Genomic DNA, 16595 nt, shown 5'->3' with positions numbered 1-16595 from the left:
TTATGCATCGAGTGCATGCATGCGAGCAGACTCGAGGGAAACAAAAAAACTAAGCTAAAGCACTCATGCATATAATACATTCCCAATGCACATAGCTAAAATCAAGGACTGATGTACTCTCTATATGTTTTACATTATATATGCTTGCATTTGTCTTGGGGGTTGAAAAGTAACAAAGAGCTTTGAATAAGGTGTATTTTCAATAACTTGTGTCACCACAGTGGGAGAGGGGAATAGGATTTTTCCAGCTCATCATCTGTTTCAATCAGCAACTCTCTTGGGAGGTGATGTTCTTCCTCCATCAAGAGAGGCCAACATGAGGAGAGAGTGAAAGCATCTAACCACAACAGGGGAGAGCTTAGAAGATGGTCTATATGGAGCAGAAGTGAGTTCACCCAAAAACAAAGTGAAAACAGCAACGCTGATCTTGTCAACAAAGTTACTGGCAAAAATGTTTGGTTACAGTTTATTTTCAATAATAACCAATGCTATTTTCAGGCCACATATTCAAATTTGAATTACCATTATTATTATTATTATTATTATTATTATTATTATAAAACAGCAACACAATGTTTTATTCAGTTTGAATAAAACCATTTTTACAGCATTTATTTATTTAGGCTAACTAACTAACCAACTAACCAACCAACCAACCAACCAACCAACCAACCAACTAATTCATATTTATGACAATTTCAGTCACAGTCTGGAGCCCTCAGTAAATCACATTTCCATTACTGAATTGGCTAATTATGCTTTTGAGTGGCAACTAAGATTCTTTGTCTATAAAAATAAAAGCCTAGTTTTAGCTTGCATGCATGCAGTGATGTCCTAAAGTTCAAATTTCAATGAAGGCTACAATATGTGTGAAACAGTCCCCTCTAATATTTCGCAAAAAACTCAAGTACCCTTCCTGCTGTGCATGGCAGCAGCTGTAATTTTCTAAAACATCCATTATCCAGACAACTCAGGGTTACAAAATAAAGAAACGATCCCATTCAAAGGCCCTATCTGATAAAGTCCAAATGCACATTACTGGTCACATGCCTTTACCATGCAGGGCATCATTTGCTGAGCAACAACCAGTCCTCTACAGGAGTGCATTCGTCTAGGCTCTAATAAACAGCTCTTGGTTCATGCAGGGAAAATAAGAGCAGATTATTGCACACTCAATTCTAATGTAATCTACGCAATAGCACAGCATGGGAGAGCAAACACAGTGTGTCATTCCTTTGGCTCCTCTATACTTAAAGTGAGAAGTCAAGTGAACACTTTGAATGCATGGCATAAAATGACATGGGGGCCACGACCAGAAAAGTGCTGCGTTGTTCCGACATCTGCGAGCACTTCGGGGCCTGCTGGCCTATTTATACATGCTTTTGTGAGAGCATAGTGTTTGCTCATTAAGCTGTTGTGCTTGTTGAGGGGATGATTTCTGTACTTTGTCATGAGAATCTGAACACTTTTAACTTTCTTGTATGTTAGATGGGCATTCAGGTTTAAACAAAACCCATAGAATAGAGCCCAAATAGAGGCCATTACTTAACTTTGATTGCTTGTAAGTGTTGCTCTCTGCATAATGTCTGTAGTTTACGGTCCACTGGACGAAATGCGGTCATGGCATAAAATGTACAGATGCGCCCTTATACTGCTCAATAATTATAACCTATGCGCACATTTTAGCTGTTTTCAATTACTAATTAGTTATAATGCATGAAAAAACTGAAACACGCATTTATTTGGCTTGCAATCCTGGAATAAAAGAGTTAAAGTAGAGGATGTACATGTTCAGGGTAATAAAAAAATCCCCTTCAGGATAATTATAAACCTTGAGCCTCTTTGGGGTTATTTTACATCAATTGACTCTTGGCTTACATTATCCTTTACATATAAACCCATCATGCAATTCTCTATAGTGCTGTAATTGGAGGTTAATTAATCATTTTCTAATTAAAACAGAAAGATGGGTTGACATCACTTTATATACCCATACTGCCAGGTGGATAACGACTACTGAACGTTCCCCGGGTTCATTCTGCCCTTGATGGTCTCAGATGATCAAAGGTCAATTAACACCTCTGGCCTCCAAATGCAAAGCAGGTTTACATGAAGGGTTTATACACTCACCTAAAGGATTATTAGGAACACCTGTTCAATTTCTCATTAATGCAATCACATTGGTGTTTTAATGCATTTAGGGGTGTGGTCCTGGTCAAGACAATCTCCTGAACTCCAAACTGAATGTCAGAATGGGAAAGAAAGGTGATTTAAGCAATTTTGAGCGTGGCATGGTTGTTTTCACAATCTGCTCAGTTACTGGGATTTTCACGCACAACCATTTCTAGGGTTTACAAAGAATGGTGTGAAAAGGGAAAAACATCCAGTATGCGGCAGTCCTGTGGGCGAAAATGCCTTGTTGATGCTAGAGGTCAGAGGAGAATGGGCCGACTGATTCAAGCTGATAGAAGAGCAACTTTGACTGAAATAGCCACTCGTTACAACCGAGGTATGCAGCAAAGCATTTGTGAAGCCACAACACGCACAACCTTGAGGTGGATGGGCTACAACAGCAGAAGACCCCACCGGGTACCACTCATCTCCACTACAAATAGGAAAAAGAGGCTACAATTTGCACGAGCTCACCAAAATTGGACAGTTGAAGACTGGAAAAATGTTGCCTGGTCTGATGAGTCTCGATTTCTGTTGAGACATTCAGATGGTAGAGTCAGAATTTGGCGTAAACAGAATGAGAACATGGATCCATCATGCCTTGTTACCACTGTGCAGGCTGGTGGTGGTGGTGTAACGATGTGGGGGATGTTTTCTTGGCACACTTTAGGCCCCTTAGTGCCAATTGGGCATCGTTTAAATGCCACGGCCTACCTGAGCATTGTTTCTGACCATGTCCATCCCTTTATGACCACCATGTACCCATCCTCTGATGGCTACTTCCAGCAGCATAATGCACCATGTCACAAAGCTCGAATCATTTCAAATTGGTTTCTTGAACATGACAATGAGTTCACTGTACTAAAATGGCCCCCACAGTCACCAGATCTCAACCCAATAGAGCATCTTTGGGATGTGGTGGAACGGGAGCTTCGTGCCCTGGATGTGCATCCCACAAATCTCCATCAACTGCAAGATGCTATCCTATCAATATGGGCCAACATTTCTAAAGAATGCTTTCAGCACCTTGTTGAATCAATGCCACGTATAATTAAGGCAGTTCTGAAGGCAAAAGGGGGTCAAACACAGTATTAGTATGGTGTTCCTAATAATCCTTTAGGTGAGTGTATTTGTCTGTTTACATGAATGCAAAACTGTGACACAATGGCAGCCAATCCCAATTCAATTAGTGTGAAATTTACAATTATGTGGAGCTGGATTTTGGTCCAATGAAACAGCACTGTAGGCGGTGCTACAACATGTAGCTGTCAAATTTAGCTTGCCCGGGTAGTTTAAAAAAAAAAAAAAAAAAGGATTTATATGTAACAGATGGTAAGAAACGGTGTTAATATGGTCCTACACTTTACATCCAAGAAACTGCTCAAGATTGATTTTTTTTATGATGCTAATTTCTCAAAATAAATAACTAACATTTTAATCTTGAATTTAAACACACTATTATAATGTACAGTACACTGTAAAACAATATATTGTTGGTTTAACTTAAAGTAACTGTCAGGTTTCGTACAAACGAAGCAGGCAAGATGGTAAGTTTGATATTTTAATAGCAGAATGGATCGGACGCAGCGTGATAGGTGGGTAAACAGGAAGTAGAACATTGGATGAAGCTTAACTGAATGATAACAAAGTCTCTCTTTCTCTTGCAGATGCAGATGAAGATTCTCTGAAGATGGACTGAAGATGGGCTGAAGAGGATCGGGAATGGTAGGTATGCAGGCATGTAATGAAGAGAGTCTGTGTGTCATGGAATGACGTGTATAGACATATTGACGAGATCAGACAAAGAGTGAGTGACTGAATGCTGAAGAGGGCTCTGTGCTGGACGGGACCAGCGGCGAAGAGGGCTCTGAGCTGGACTGGACCAGCGATGAAGAGAACGTCGAGCTGGACGGAACCCGCGATGAGGGCTTTACTGGGCAGTCACCGTGAGCTGTCTCGGCTGGGCAGTCGCTGTGAGCTGTCTCGGCTGGGCAGTCGTCGTGTGCGATATCGACTGGGCAGACGCTTGCTGGCTCTGGCTCGACTGGGCAGACGCTTGCAGGCTCTGGCTCGACTGGGCAGGCGGCTGGCTCTGGCAGGCAGGTAGGATGAGCGGGTTTGGCTGGGCAGATTTTGTGTGAAACATACTGGAGAGCCCCTCTGACGGATATCAGAGAGGGGTCGAACAATTTCGATGTCAGATCAGAACTATTGAAAATTATCTTAAGTGTGCTGGGTATGGTAACCCCTTGGTTCGATTTGGGACATAAAGAGACCTTAGACGAGGAGGGCACACCAACAGTATAGGAAGACCCACACGAACTGAACACCAATTCAAGATAACTCTCGAGGTTGAAACTAGAAATCACCTACTGGTATCCATGGGGCAACGTGTGGATCTAACCCACTCCAAAACAAGTCCATTAATTGAACCTCACTCAAGGTGGAAAGGTGGCTGTAGAGCAGGGATTCCTCCATGTATGCTTCTATAGACCTGCCATCTGGGCTGAAGATGGGCTGAAGATGGGCTGAAGATGGGCTGAAGATGGGCTGAAGATGGGCTGAAGATGGGCTGAAGATGGGCTGAAGATGGGCTGAAGATGGGCTGAAGATGGGCTGAAGATGGGCTGAAGATGGGCTGAAGATGGGCTGAAGATGGGCTGAAGATGGGCTGAAGATGGGCTGAAGATGGGCTGAAGATGGGCTGAAGATGGGCTGAAGATGGGCTGAAGATGGGCTGAAGATGGGCTGAAGATGGGCTGAAGATGGGCTGAAGATGGGCTGAAGATGGGCTGAAGATGTGACAGTAACCTGGTTGCATTAAAATTTTAAGTTCATTGAAATAAAAATAAAAATAGTTAATACAATTAAAGAGATTGGTTTAATCAACAGAAACTCAAAAAATTATCTTATCTGAACCATACAAATGATATAAGTTGATTTTAAAAAATCAAAAAATGCCGTGATAACAAATCATGAAAATATTTTGTTTTACAGTGTATGAAAAATGTATGCTTATTTTGAGATTTGCTAAAGATTACATTTAACAGTGGAATCTGTTACGTCCTTGTGTTGTGTGTGCGCGCGTGTTTTCTTTGTTTCTCTCCCCGCTTTTCTTGTTTACTTTCACTTTCTTAGGTACCCGTGATTGGTCCAGTAGTTTGTCAATCTTCATCAGCCGCTGACGTCATCCATCCTATCTAGTGCCAATGGGAAAGATAGAAACAGATAAAAGAGCACGCCAGATCTCTCTCTTGACACGTTGCTTTTTGTCGATGTCTGCTATTTGCCCAAATTATCCTGATGTTTATTGTTGTAAACCCTTTTGTTTGTGTTGCTTGACTTGAGTGTATGTTTAAAGCCATTCTTGTATTCGTTTCTTCCCCTTTGTATGTAACATAGTTTGGTCACACTGTATGTTACTAGGCCTGGAAGAGGCGGACAGGTAAGAATGTCACGTGACACACTGCACTGATTTGTGTTAGTACATTAGGTCAGGGGTGAGTGCCACTCCATGTACTTCTGGTTTTGGAGTAGTCAGTGAAGATCAGTTAGGGCATCACAGACGCTGAAGAATTTTTCTTTTCTTTCTTAATTTTTCTTAGTTAGGTTTAGAGGTTATTTAAAATTTAGACTTCATTTGGTTTTGTTGTTTTCTTTTCTTTGGCGCCACTCGCGTCCCCTCTTCCTCCTTGTAGTATTGTTAACCCAACAAAATTATGTAAATAACCACTGTACATATATTTAGATTCTTTGTGGGTGTTTTTGCTTCAGTTTTACCTATATAACCTTTTTGTACTGAATAAATGTATCCGCTTATTCATCTGGACTTGTGGTTCTTTGTACAGCACACCAATCATATGTATTTCTTTTTAAATGTCAAATTTAAATGTTAGACCCCTGTACCCAAAACTATCTCAGGGGTCGTAATAATATCTAAACATAAACATAAGAAATTAGCATATTTAAACAACTAAATATCCACTATTGACTAGTACAGATAAATGAGGAAAAAATATAGGGTAACCATATTCATTCACTTTAAGTGACCATAAAGACCCTTTTTACACCTGGAATTAAGATGCGTTTTGGTCGATTGAATCACAAGTAGACAAGGGAGACACATTCCCGTTAACACCTTTTGTTTTAATCTGTCTCTTTTGTCCACTTTCAACCACATCTGTCCTGATTTCTTCGAGGGGAGGGTCTATATGGCGGGTCAGATCTTTCAATCTAATGGATGAAATAAGCTTGACAGTTTACATATGAACGTGAAAGGAGATGATGGAAAAACAAACAGAGAGCAGCAGTTTTCGTTTCCACTCTGATAGCCGCACGACCACGCTGAACACTGAGTGCATGTTAGAAATCAGGAATGGTGAGAGAACATTGTGTTCGGTATGTTTTTTGTCTTAACTAAACCAAACTTAGGTCTTCAGCTTTGCAAAGTTTAAACCCCGTACGGCTGGCATGCTTCCCATTTTGTTTATGGATTAGGTCAGCAGACGGAAAGTAGGAGGTCTTTTGTGGTTGTTTGAACACATTCGAACACATGAGCATCTACACTATGAAATCAATCTGTTTACAATGTCAAAGTCGTCCACTTGTGATTGGATTGACAAAAACGCTTCTTAATACCAGGTGTAAACAGTGCCTATATGACGGTATAGATAAAAATGTGGAAATTAGCATATTTAAACAATTAAATATTCAATGTCGGCCGATACAAAAAAAAAATAGGATAACAACATATTCAGTCACTTTATATTCTAGAATGCTTTCTTATTTTATTCCTTTTTTCATTTAATCTTTGTTTCTGGCAAACAACTACTGCAGAAACTAATCTACTAGACAATAATCAAGGGATAATAAAATTATTGCTGAAATCTGCAACATAATCCGTTCTCTACAAAAACATCAACTACTTGCAAAGGGAAGACATATTGATTGTCTATTCAGAGGTGCGAGGACCCTCATAATGTGACCTCTGGGTCGCAGCTGATGTTTATACCTCTCAGTTCTCCTCATGCTTTCTCTCTCAGCAACACAAAAGCCAAATGTTCTATGTGGACTCAGAGAGGTGACAGGGCAAAGTGTAGCAAAAACACAAATTATTAAAGCTCACCTCTTCACTATTTCAGAGGCTTCAATCTGACAAGACACCAAGCATGGTTCTCTGAAGACCTCAAGGAGACGAGAACAGACCACAACATATTTAGTTTGGAAATCCTTCGAGAAGTTGATGGTTGTGTATTTTCCACTACGATTATCACTCCTTTTTTTCTGTTCTCCCTCAGACAGATTTAATAATTCATCCGTTTTACAAAACCATCTGTCTTTCTTTTCAATGAGACTCCTGCTATGCTGTTTGGCAAAACAACTACCAGAATGATCCTTTCACCATCAAAGAACTAATGGCAGCAGGTCAGACATCATGTCTAAAATGATACTTGATTTTATAATGATTTTATAATGAAAAAGAAGTACAAAACAACAAGTAGGATCCAGCCGGAAAGCCCGGACGGCCTTACAAGGAAATGGGGATTGAAGCACATGGATTTAGAATAATGAGTTTTGCTCAGAAGACAGATGAAGACAGAAGACTAAAACTCCACGTTAACCTTGCATACATTCTGCTGCGTGGAGATGGATATGATGAATGCAACGTTCTCAAAAACAATAACCTGGCCTTTTGGCACCGACATGCTTCCACGGTCTCAGGACAAGGCACTGGTACTCTTGGTCTGGGCCCAAACATATGAGGATCACTGTGCACACACAAACAAAAACTCTCATAAATGCTCTACGGCTATCCATCAACCTTCCCCACCTGCACTGCATCTGCTCCCGCACCAAACGCAGTCTCCAAACTCCTTCATGTTTGTGCTGCAGCAAGGTGTCATTAATCCCTCCATTTATAAAAGCTGCACGGCTATATATACACACTGCTTGATTAAAGTTGGGCGCCGTAATTGAAGTGAATACCCGTTTATGGGATAAAGCAGTAACTGCTCCCCAAGCACCCCATGGCTCATCTTTCTCTTTGCCTCCAGCTCTCTCGTTTTCGCTTTTTTGGGTGTGTATATACATATAGGGCCCTCCTTCTTATGAAGGATGTCCTCTCAATTACCTCCTTGCACTTTTCAAAGGTTAAAACAAAGTATTCGCACGCTTGCGTGATGTGAACACAAAGTCGACATATAGAGATGTTTTGGGCAAGATGGTCTAAGCAGGTTTAGTGCTGTGAATATTTTACAGTCTTTACTAAACTGAACTGAAAAGCAAAATCAGTTGGTAATTGCAATCTCCTTTCTACAGACATGTTTGCTAACAGGAGGGGTAGTGTAACCTAGTTCCGCTGGTTAAAGATCTTTATTGGTAACCAAAAGTTTTGAATTAGCATGGGATGATCCTTGAGTACTAATTACTTTTGTGCCCTAGGGGGGAATTCACTAAGAATGAGTTGCGCACTCACTGATAGTGTTGTTTGTTTTTATGCTCTGTCCGTGATGTTTTAATGCCCGCTTCACTAAAGGAATTATGTAAATCAGATCATTGTGCAAACACACCCAGAAATTTTGCGTGAACACAATCTGCACTCCACAATCTCCATTTTGCAGACCAGAGTGCTAGATTACAAAAGAAGCCACCACAATTTAGCATACTATGCTAAACCTCCTCCTTTCCTGCCGGCGATGATAAAATGTTTGCACAACGAGGATGTTCATTTGGCGAATTTGAACTAGCCTCGAGTATAGTTGGTGCTGCAGGTAGTAATGCCGTAATAATAACAGTATAGTGGCAACGATATGCGTCTGTTCATTCATTCTTGTCAAAGTTACCCGCCAAATTGACTACATGCTGACGTCAGACGCACGTCCGTTTACAAACCAATCAATGTCAAGATGCAGCCCACATAGATGATGACGATAGGACGCAAGTATGTCATGTAAAGTTCTTTACTGCGCTCACATAATTGCAATGTGAAACCAAACCAAAACTTCCCGAATGTATAAAATGCATCAAAACATGAACTTTGGTTCGGACCTTGGTGCGGACTTTCAAGTGTGAAAACGCCCTTAGTTTACATTGTCTTCTCCTCAATTACTCTTGGTTCATTAAATTAACTTCATGTCAGTTAAAAGGTGGTAGTGGACAAAATAAATTAATTAGGCTTAATTCAGATGAGCTTTTTTCAACTTTAAGCCTTTACAGCCAGAGGGACTGCTTTTACTGAATATAGCATTTAATTGAACTAATTACTTGCTCAGCGGACTTACTTCACAGGTTTGTCTTAGGTCATCTCCTCTGGTATTAAATGCTACTTTAAGTGCTGCAGTTTAGCACAACGTTTAGCCTCAAGAAAGGAATTGTATGCATCAATTTCAAATAAATAAGTGGCTAGAAGTATAGACGAGTAAATGCTGACATTGGTGGCCTGTCAGCCTGAAATGTGTCGACAAATGCAGTTGGAGATATGTGGACCAGACTTATTATGAAATGAGCGAGTACAAACATCATCATTATAATGAGATGAGGACATCTCTGTTTGTCGATGATAAGGCAATCGATGGCCTCACAGCCGCGAATGACAGGACAAACATAAGCAGTGAGAGAACAGAGCACATTTTCAACACTGACTAACAAACTACTAAAACAAACAAGTAGTAACACTACTTGAAAGCAAACATATTTGTGTATTTTTCCTATTGATCATGGACTAATTCTTCAAATTATGTTTAAATTATTAATTATTATTGATTCTTAAGGCTAAAGTATAGTTTGTTTTTCATAGTACAGGGCTTGCAAATGTAACCCATCCAGTTCTACTTGCACCGCCCCGAGTGGGTGTTTTCGGCATGGGAGGCGGGCTTGCTAACATGGACGTTAAACACCACAGCCTCTAGCATCAGTCTCTATGCGTCTCTTGAGGCCAGGGTGAAGTGAGGTTTACCAGCACAGCTCTTACTAGCTGGCCTCCGTTACACTCATCCTCCTAAACCTCACTCCCATCCGGGTCACGGCACCAATGTAACCCCTCCGGATGTACTCGCACTACACCGAGCGGGATTCCAACCAGCGTTTCCGGCATGGTAGCCGTTACACGTACAGTGCATGTGATGTAACTTTCATCATCAGCGTATTAGTGTTCACTTTCACGCTTTCAGTCTCATTTCGTACATTCAAATTCAGCCTTCAATTTGACTTAAATACTCACATAAACCATTCCTAAAGTTGAAGTTCATGGTAGAGTCACCCTAGACTTGTGAATCACCCCCAATAATTTGAAGTCTAGGCTTAAAAAGCAAATTATTGAATTTCTAGGCAAAAATTAATTAAAATGGACATTCTTATTTATGACGTCCTATAGCAAATTAAAATACCATCTGCGCAAGGCTTCCTAATAATGAACTTTTTTTCACTTATTTTTATTCTCTTGCTCGTCATGTTTTTTTCTTCTTCTCTCCTTTACCCATTGAACTTGCCACACTAATAGGTTATGAATAATTCTGTTTCAGCTAAGATATCAATTAGCCACAATGCTAGAGGCTATCCTTCTTCCCCTGTAGAGGTGTAGGGATTTACGTGTGTCAGCTAGACAAGGCACACACACTTTCTTTTGGTTCCTAAGTAATTACAAGCTAAATTCTTCAAAACATCTCATATTGATAAAGAGCAGTCCATTAACATTAATGCTATCCATCGACATGGTTTCCGACTGGCAGTGTAGTTCATTCATACGGGGTTGTGTTCTCCAGCTGAAGCGACTGGAAGTGGCGTTCTTTATTCAGGGGCATGTTTATTCACGTCACCCCTTCTGGGGCTTTTCACCGACTTCCAGTCTGTCTTATCAGAGAGTTCAGCAGCTTTCCAGGACAGAACTATCAGCCTAAGGACCACACACTTTCTTATTTGTTCATTTTAACAATGGGCCGAATGATGAGGTTCCTTATTAACGCCAAGCTGCATCTCAGACTGGTGGATGAACGCTGACATACTCAGATAGGCTGGCTGTCATTAGGCTAGTGCCTGGATAATGGCTATAGGGAGAGTGTAGAGTGTACATAAATGTCTGGGGTCCTTGTTTTAGACGGACACGGAGGTTAAAGCAAGAGATGAAAGGGAACATCTTCGAACAATTATAACAATCTCTCTGTCGCGGCTGATTTGGAGACAGAGAGAATTGCTAATGAGCTCTCTGCTGTCTCAGACGACGACATCTTTTCCTGTCGGCCACCTTAACTTCTGTTGGTTGCTATTCACAACCTCACTAGAAGCCGCTAAAAATTACACAGTGCACCTTTAAAAAGTACTAAAATAAAAAACTAAAACTAATAAAAAATATATATATCAAACAGATGAAAAAGCAAAAATAAAATCTGATTCAAAATATTTACAAAAACTATAATAGTATATCAATGATACTAAAATAACACTGATACAAATGTTTTACATTTTAAACTATATACATTTATGATCTGCAAAGCATTAAATAATGTTCAAATAAGGTTTTGTTTGTCTTATTTATGAACATTAGGGAAGCTCTTATAAAGTATTACAAAAAAATAAAATAAGAGATAGGAACATGCGTACAACGATTAAAAGCAAATCAGCTCTCTTTGTAATCTTTGCCTTCTCATCGCCTCAGAGTTTCCCAAATGATGCTTTACAGCACAGCATGAATATAAGCAGCGAGTGGGGAAGTTCAAAGTTAAGTGCCATGAATCACACACACACACACACACACACTACTCTACCTCCCATTCAAAGGTCCTTATCACATGGAGACAGTCAGCCGTAATGATCAAATTCTCAAGCTCTAACAGAGAAAATACAGCAGACTTCAAAATAACAAACACAGGATAAAGCACTTCAAAGCCACGGGCGACGAGTTAAAGGACAACGCAAAATATTGTAGGTCAGCCTCTGGGTGCAACACCACCCTTGGGTCAACATTTCTGCCAACTACATAATGCCAAAAGTTTATCTGTGCAAATTATGGTCTACTTAATCCTGAACATACGGTTCCATCCGTGTTTATCCCAATTGAAGATGGCTTCAAATCAGCACACACTGTTCCACACCCTCAATGGAGAGAAAATACAGAACGGAACATTTCTGCAGTGCATTTATACTCACACATGACCGTGAGCAAAACGTTCCCTGATGCCAGGACGACCTTCTCCCGTGTTGCTCGGTCATAGATTCCTACATGGCATTCATAAGGTCCGTTGTCTGAGATCCGGACCTCTGGGAGCCTATGGAAAAAATATAAAAATGTATTTACTGTAAGACATTTTCAGTGACTCAAAGACTGAATATGATTTGTTTGTGTGTGTGCGTGTGTGTGTGTGTGTGTGTGTGTGTGTGTGTGTGCCAAGCTCCCATAATAGATCTACTCAGAAAAAAAATATTACACCAATAATTATAAAGAATCAGCAAGTAACACACTGAATAAATGTAAAAAATAAATAAATAAGTACAATGACAAAAATATAATTTTCTTGTAAAACATACTCCAATAAACTTTTTTACAGTATACAGACACTGAAGCTAGATTTTAACATTTTTTATAGCAAATCCGAGCAGTGTTTGCTCATGTAAAATTCCATATCATTATGCTAAGGTGTTCTAAATGGTTATCACATTGTTAGATGGTTGCCAGGCAGTTATTTAGTTTTTCAAGTCCTGCCCTCAAGACTATGTGATATTATGGGCTCTATATATGGTTTTGGTTCTACCCTCAAATTATACTACAGTCCTTTTTTATCTGCAAAGTGAATTTTTTTGGGGGGAAATCCATTTGTTTAGAAAAGTAATATCACATCTCTACTCGACTCCAAAGGAAATGATAAAGTATACAAAATAAGTGTTTATTATAATACAGACTTCTCCAAAGAGTCGAATGATTTATTCTTTATTCTGAACACGGACTACAATGCAAATCAAAGTGAGATTTTCAGCTGCAGGTAGCACATCAAAATTGAGGACAATTGTCCTTCCTGGCACCCCGTAGAAGAAGAGAGACTGCAGTGAAGCTGAAGAAACTGGGCGTGCTGTCATACTAATGTGCCAGACGAAGGAAAAGAGAGACCACTGCCTAAGAAAACAGTTGCCTGTCTGCTGGCTCAGCAAATTCATATAATGCCTCACTCCATCCATCCATTTCTGTTATCCCTGGAGCCCACAGAAAGGGGTAGACTGCTGACAATAGCCGCTTTCCGACCGGAGGAACCTTTTCACAGTTCCTAGAACTATTGGCTAAAGTACCCGGATGTCGGCGTGTTCGCACCGCAGGAACTAGGAACGATTTTAGTTCTAGGAACTCCATTTGGAGGAACTAATTTGGGTCCTACTTCAGAGTAGGGTCTAAACCAGCACTATAGGAACTACCCGTGACGTTAGTGTTCGCTGATTGACCGAACGCACGCGGAGCACCAGCACCCGCCATTTTTAAAACGGCTAGAATGTAAACACACAGATTATAGCCTATATATTTACTCCATAAACTAACTATAAAACATGGAAAACAGTGATAGATGGGTCTCTAAACCTTTATGCTGAAGAGAAAATCCAACGCAACTTTGAAGGGACCAAGTCAAACATGATTATGTTTATCTGCCCAGCTAGCAACACTGGACATCAACCACACGGCATAGGCTAATAACCTTTTTTTCATATACTGTCTACTTTTTATAACAGTTCTATCTAATAACATGTTAAACAGTACTGTTAGACAGATCGCTAACTAATAAACACAGAGAATGCGAGCATTATTTGCTCTGGCGTTCTCAGCGCCGCCAAAATAAAAGTCACCGGTGCTTGCGTCACTCCCTTACCCCTCCTACCAGTTCCTATGGCCACTTGGCCAGTGCGAACGCAAACAGCAAAACCGAGTTTGGGGGAGAGTAGTTCTTAGAACTGTTTAGAAGTGGACAGTTCCTAGAACTAAGTTCCTGTAACTACTTGGTCGGAAAGCGGCTAATGGCTGATAGAGATACACAGATGCTCGACCCTGTGGTCCATTTTTGTAGCTTTTACCCATATCATTCTATTCCTCTCATTATCTTTGTATCTTTCTCTCTCAGGGCCCCAAATAAAACAAATAGGAGACAAACTGGCTGGGTAAAAATGGCTGTTGCTGAAAACCATAAAAATGGATTAGAAAATTTGGGCCAAGTTTCATCTTAAAAACTATAATGATGCCTAATTTTGAGCACTAGACTACAAAAGTCTTTTTTTGTCTTGTTTTCCAATATATATATTATAAATTTAAACCATGCAGGTGCATTTAGTTAAAAAGTAAAACCGCATCAGACATTGTTTTCAGAAAATACATCTTGAACTTATACCCAATTGGCAAATAATTATTATTTTTCAAAGATGCAGACCATTCAAAAGTTTGGGGTCAGTAAGATTTTTTTAATGTTTGTGAAAGAAGTCTCTTATGCTCACCAAGTTAATTTTATTTGATCAAAAAATAAAAATAAAAATATTGTGAAATATTATTATAATTTAAAAGAATTGATTTCTATTTTAATGCATTTTGAAATGTAATTTATTCTTTGATGGCAAAGCTGAATTACTCCAGTCTTCAGTGTCACATGATCTTTCAGAAATCATTCTGATTTGGTGCTAAATTTAATGTATACATGCTGAATAAAAGTATTTTTTTCCAAACTTTTGAACGGGAGTATAATTTATTTTAAAAACAAAATACAGACTTCCCAATGACACTATTGGGGAACGCCCTCCACGTGAACCGTGTCTGAAAAACTATCCAATCACGGCAATCGAAATTGACCGGCGACAGCCTATGACGCCACTACTAGTGCGATCCGGAAGTATAAAGGGGTGCCTAGAGAACATGTCATCTCTTTTCGTCTTCAGGGAATGTTTTGTCTGATTTGCAATCACCTGAAAAAGGTAAGAACAATTACGGCAAGTGAAAAATAAGTGTTTCAAGAAGTAGTGTGGATCCGTGTCTAAGATATTGACACCAGATGACACACACAACTTGTGCGTTTACTGTTTGGGCTCAGAGCAAGCATGATTAGTTCTTGAGGGAACAGCTTGTGCCAACTGTGTTTTTTTTTTCCCTTGAGAAAACTTAACTCTCGTCGCCCTCTTCTCGAGGGAAGAGGGACAGACATCTGTGCCAGCCGATTCAGGTCCCGTTCGCGCTAAGGCAGAGCAGAGACTAGAATCGTTGGGTTTCAGAGGGAGCTCGCCGAGGAGTTTGAGAGTTATTTTTTCTCTCATGCCCCTCGGAGGCTCACGAGTTTGAGCTGCCGAATGAGCATGTGTTGTCACTAACATCCTCTGATCTGGCAGCGAATGCTCTGCTGGACAGCCCAAGAAAGCAGGAGATGGCTGATGAGGGTGAAGAGGATTTACAACACCCTCACAGCCACCCTGCCCCGTGTATGATGAGTTGTGAGTGTTATGAAACGCGCTCAGCGAGGCTTTGCTGCCGTAGGAGCGCGTGAGGGAAGAGACCACTCGTGGCAGACTTTACGAAAGGTTTCTTTCCAGCCATAACGCTCTAGCTCCCGTGAGCCTTCCATTCCTGCCCGATCTACACAATGAGATCGAAAAGGTATGTAAAAACCTGTTTTCAGCACGCATCCATCGCCATCAGTGAGCAAACTACGCTGATGTTGAGGGGATGCGCGAACACAGGTATGTGTCGATGCCTCAATTATCGAGAGGTTCGCAAACTATCTTGTGGTTTTTGAGGCATCGACACTAAGTGCTCTAGCCCTGCATTTTAAACAAACATTGTGCTTAAATGGCAGGGCATACACGATGGTTGGTCTGGCTGGTGATGCCTTGCACACAATGGCTGTGCTGCAAGCACACCACGCTGATTTGCTGAAAGATTTGGACCTGACGCAGGGGACGAGCTGCGCCGCACTACAGATTAGCTCTCCGGGCCACCAAACTAACAGCTGCCGCGATCGGATGAACTCGATGACGGCGATGGTGGCCAGGGATAGGCATCTGTGGTTGAACTGGGATGACATTGGGGAGAAAGAAAGCTTTTCTTCTCGATGCACCATTGTCACATTCTGAACTTTTTGGCACCTCTGTCGAGACAGTGATGGGAAAGTTCAGAGAGGCGAAGGCACGCTCAGCTGCATTAAATCTTGCATAACACTACAGTCCGTATCTGCACACTTCCTACACCCCAGGCGCTTCTTGCATAAGCCCTGAGGCTGGACCTGTGATGAGTGATTCCTTCAGTTTGGAAGGGTTTTTTATAGGAGTAGAAATAGGGCCCTGAAGTCCCCATATATAGGTAGGCTATGCATACCCTTCCCATAGGCCTCCTCTGATTTAGAGTCGTCAGGCTTATATAGAGGGTAGTGTCGATCTGTGGTAGTGAACAGGTTGGCCGTATTATACGAAAATTTTCTAGT

General features: G+C 40.7%; 1 protein-coding gene across 2 annotated transcripts in view; it reads right to left on the bottom strand.

Moving 5' to 3' along the window:
- Positions 1 to 16595, bottom strand: part of igsf21a (immunoglobin superfamily, member 21a) — a 224195-nt gene that overhangs the window by 56299 nt on the left and 151301 nt on the right. For both annotated transcript variants that reach the window (XM_084100556.1, XM_084100557.1), the window contains exon 4: positions 12313 to 12431. In XM_084100556.1, coding sequence (XP_083956682.1) covers positions 12313 to 12431 — 119 coding nt within the window. The remainder of the gene's footprint in view (positions 1 to 12312; positions 12432 to 16595) is intronic.

The sequence above is a fragment of the Abramis brama genome (genome assembly GCF_963993115.1).
Source record: "Abramis brama genome assembly, chromosome: 23".
In the NCBI taxonomy this organism is placed as follows: Eukaryota; Metazoa; Chordata; class Actinopteri; order Cypriniformes; family Leuciscidae; genus Abramis; species Abramis brama.
Note: the sequence above shows the minus strand (reverse complement) of the source record. Positions and strands in the feature narration are given on the sequence as shown.